This window comes from Verticillium alfalfae, genomic scaffold (assembly GCF_000150825.1).
Source record: "Verticillium alfalfae VaMs.102 supercont1.1 genomic scaffold, whole genome shotgun sequence".
In the NCBI taxonomy this organism is placed as follows: domain Eukaryota; kingdom Fungi; phylum Ascomycota; class Sordariomycetes; order Glomerellales; family Plectosphaerellaceae; genus Verticillium; species Verticillium alfalfae.
The window spans coordinates 4,418,189-4,420,392 of record NW_003315038.1 but is presented as its reverse complement, the minus strand read 5'-3'; the positions used below and the strand labels follow the sequence as shown (position 1 = coordinate 4,420,392).

At 57.3% G+C, this 2,204-nt stretch overlaps 2 protein-coding genes across 2 annotated transcripts; one reads left to right on the top strand and one right to left on the bottom strand.

Moving 5' to 3' along the window:
• Window positions 1-194: 194 nt before the first annotated feature.
• VDBG_01347 (serine/threonine-protein phosphatase PP2A-3 catalytic subunit) lies at window positions 195-1,406 on the top strand (the record flags this gene model as incomplete). Its single annotated transcript, XM_003009618.1, has 5 exons — window positions 195-210; window positions 306-539; window positions 602-856; window positions 944-1,037; window positions 1,112-1,406. 5 exons carry the CDS (start codon window positions 195-197, stop codon window positions 1,404-1,406), a joined length of 894 nt encoding a protein of 297 aa, XP_003009664.1.
• A 189-nt stretch (window positions 1,407-1,595) lies between these two features.
• VDBG_01346 (rho GDP dissociation inhibitor) lies at window positions 1,596-2,200 on the bottom strand (the record flags this gene model as incomplete). Its single annotated transcript, XM_003009617.1, has 3 exons — window positions 1,596-1,901; window positions 1,958-2,006; window positions 2,063-2,200. The coding sequence occupies 3 exons, from the start codon at window positions 2,165-2,167 to the stop codon at window positions 1,771-1,773; spliced, it is 285 nt and encodes a 94-aa protein (XP_003009663.1).
• Window positions 2,201-2,204: the final 4 nt, after the last annotated feature.

Sequence of the window (2,204 nt, the reverse complement as noted above, 5' to 3'; positions counted from 1 at the left end):
CGACCACCCCTCTCCGACCATGCTGATGCAGCGCCGCGAAGGTGCCCGCCGAACATTGCTTGGCTCGTATCCTTACGGGTCAATCGTCCCGCCGACCAGCCTCGTGAGAGAGGATTTCTGCAGCTTCCAGCAAGTTTCCATCACCACCGAATCTGCGACGGCGCTTGCTGTCGTAGAACCGCAAGCTCGCCAGCATGCCCAGCCTACCTTGTGCGTACCTCCGCCCCGCCACCGAGGCTGCCCCGTTGGCGTCCCGAGCCAGTCTTCAGAGTTGGTTGAGCTCCCCTGCTGACTTGAGCCGCCAGCATCGGTCGACCTGGACGAGTGCATTTCGCGGCTGTACAAAAAAGAACTCCTCGCCGAGCCCGTCATCGAGGCCATATGCGCCAAGACGAAAGAGCTGCTGATGCGAGAGAGCAACGTTGTCCACGTGCGAGCGCCAGTCACTGTCGTCGGCGATATTCACGGCCAGTTTTATGACTTGATCGAGATCTTCAAGATCGGAGGATGGTGCCCAGATACAAACTACCTTTTCCTAGGTTCGTCCCACGACGTCTTTGTTTGCTTACGAGAAACCCAACCACTGACACTGACGGGACAGGAGACTACGTCGACCGAGGCATGTTCAGCGTTGAAACCATCTCTCTCCTAGTTTGTCTGAAACTTCGATACCCCGATCGCGTTCACCTGATTCGAGGAAACCACGAATCCCGTGGCGTCACACAGTCCTATGGCTTTTATACAGAGTGCTCTAGAAAATACGGCAACGCCAACGTCTGGCACTACTTTACCGACATGTTTGACTTCCTGACCTTGAGTGTCGTCATCAACAATGACATTTTTTGCGTTCACGGAGGTACGTCTCGTGTTTCGTGGCCGCCCGCCCCCCGCCGCTCGCTCAGGACCGAAAGCTGACAAGACCAACCTCGCCCCCGCACCACAGGCCTTTCTCCCTCCATCCACTCCATAGACCAAATCGTCGTCATCGACCGCTTCCGCGAGATCCCCCACGAAGGCCCCATGGCCGACCTCGTCTGGTCCGACCCGGACCCCGACCGCGACGAGTTCTCCCTGTCGCCGCGCGGCGCCGGGCTACACCTTCGGCGCGCAGGTTGTCAAGAAAGTTCCTCGCCGTCAACAACATGAGCCACATCCTGCGCGCCCACCAGCTGTGCCAGGAGGGCTTCCAGGTGCTGTACGACGACAGGCTCAGCACCGTCTGGAGCGCGCCCAACTACTGCTACCGCTGCGGCAACATGGCGAGCGTGCTCGAGGTCAGCGACACGGGCGAGCGCTTCTTCAACGTCTTCGCCGCCGCGCCCGAGAATGACCAGGTCAAGGACATGCAGCAGAACGGGCCGGAGAAGCTGGCGGACGGCACGGGCTTGCCGGATTACTTTTTGTGATTGACAAAGGCGAGCCGACGTCGCGGGGGAGGGTGCGATGCAATGTGATGTCTACTCCGCTGCAGCATGCGGACTGGAGGATGTAAGGCTTTAGGGTTAGGATCATGACGAACAAAGACAGACATGTCCATTGGAGAGTCTGCCGGCGAGCAGTGCAATTTACATCACTGAGAAAGGCCTAGTCATGATGCATTTCATCGCATTGATTCGTAAGTGAGTAAAAGCAAGCGAAGGACTTTATCCGAAAGCAGGAGCATGACAAGAGCGCATGTTGGACAGGCTGTCATGGCCAAGTCATTTGCGTCTCATCGTCCTTGTCCCTCCTTAGTCCGTCGTCATCAGTTCGTCGTTTGCGTCCGGCCCTCTACCAGTCCTTGGCAATGTCGAAACTCCACTCGAAAGCCAGGTGAACCTTCTTGTCGTCGTCGACGAAGCTCGTGAAGGCGTAGTAGGTGCCACGCAGGAGCATGCCCGAGGGAGCGACCTCTTCGGGGACTATTAAGACATGTTTAGCAAAGGGGTCAGCCGTCGATGCTGGCTGATCAACTCACAAGTCTTGGTGTAGATGGGTGTCTTGTCTGTGTTGGGAGCGAAGCTGCCCTGGAAGGAAATGTCAGCGAGGTTGTCCCAGAACCGGCTCATACGCCAGTACGTACCAGCATCTCCGTGTCCTTGGAAACACGGATACCCTTGCGCTTGACAATCTGCACGTACTGCAGTCCGCTGAGAATCTCGTGCTGGACGCGGAACTTGGCCGTCATGAAGAACGTGGCGCTCTCCTTAATCTTGAAGGGTTAA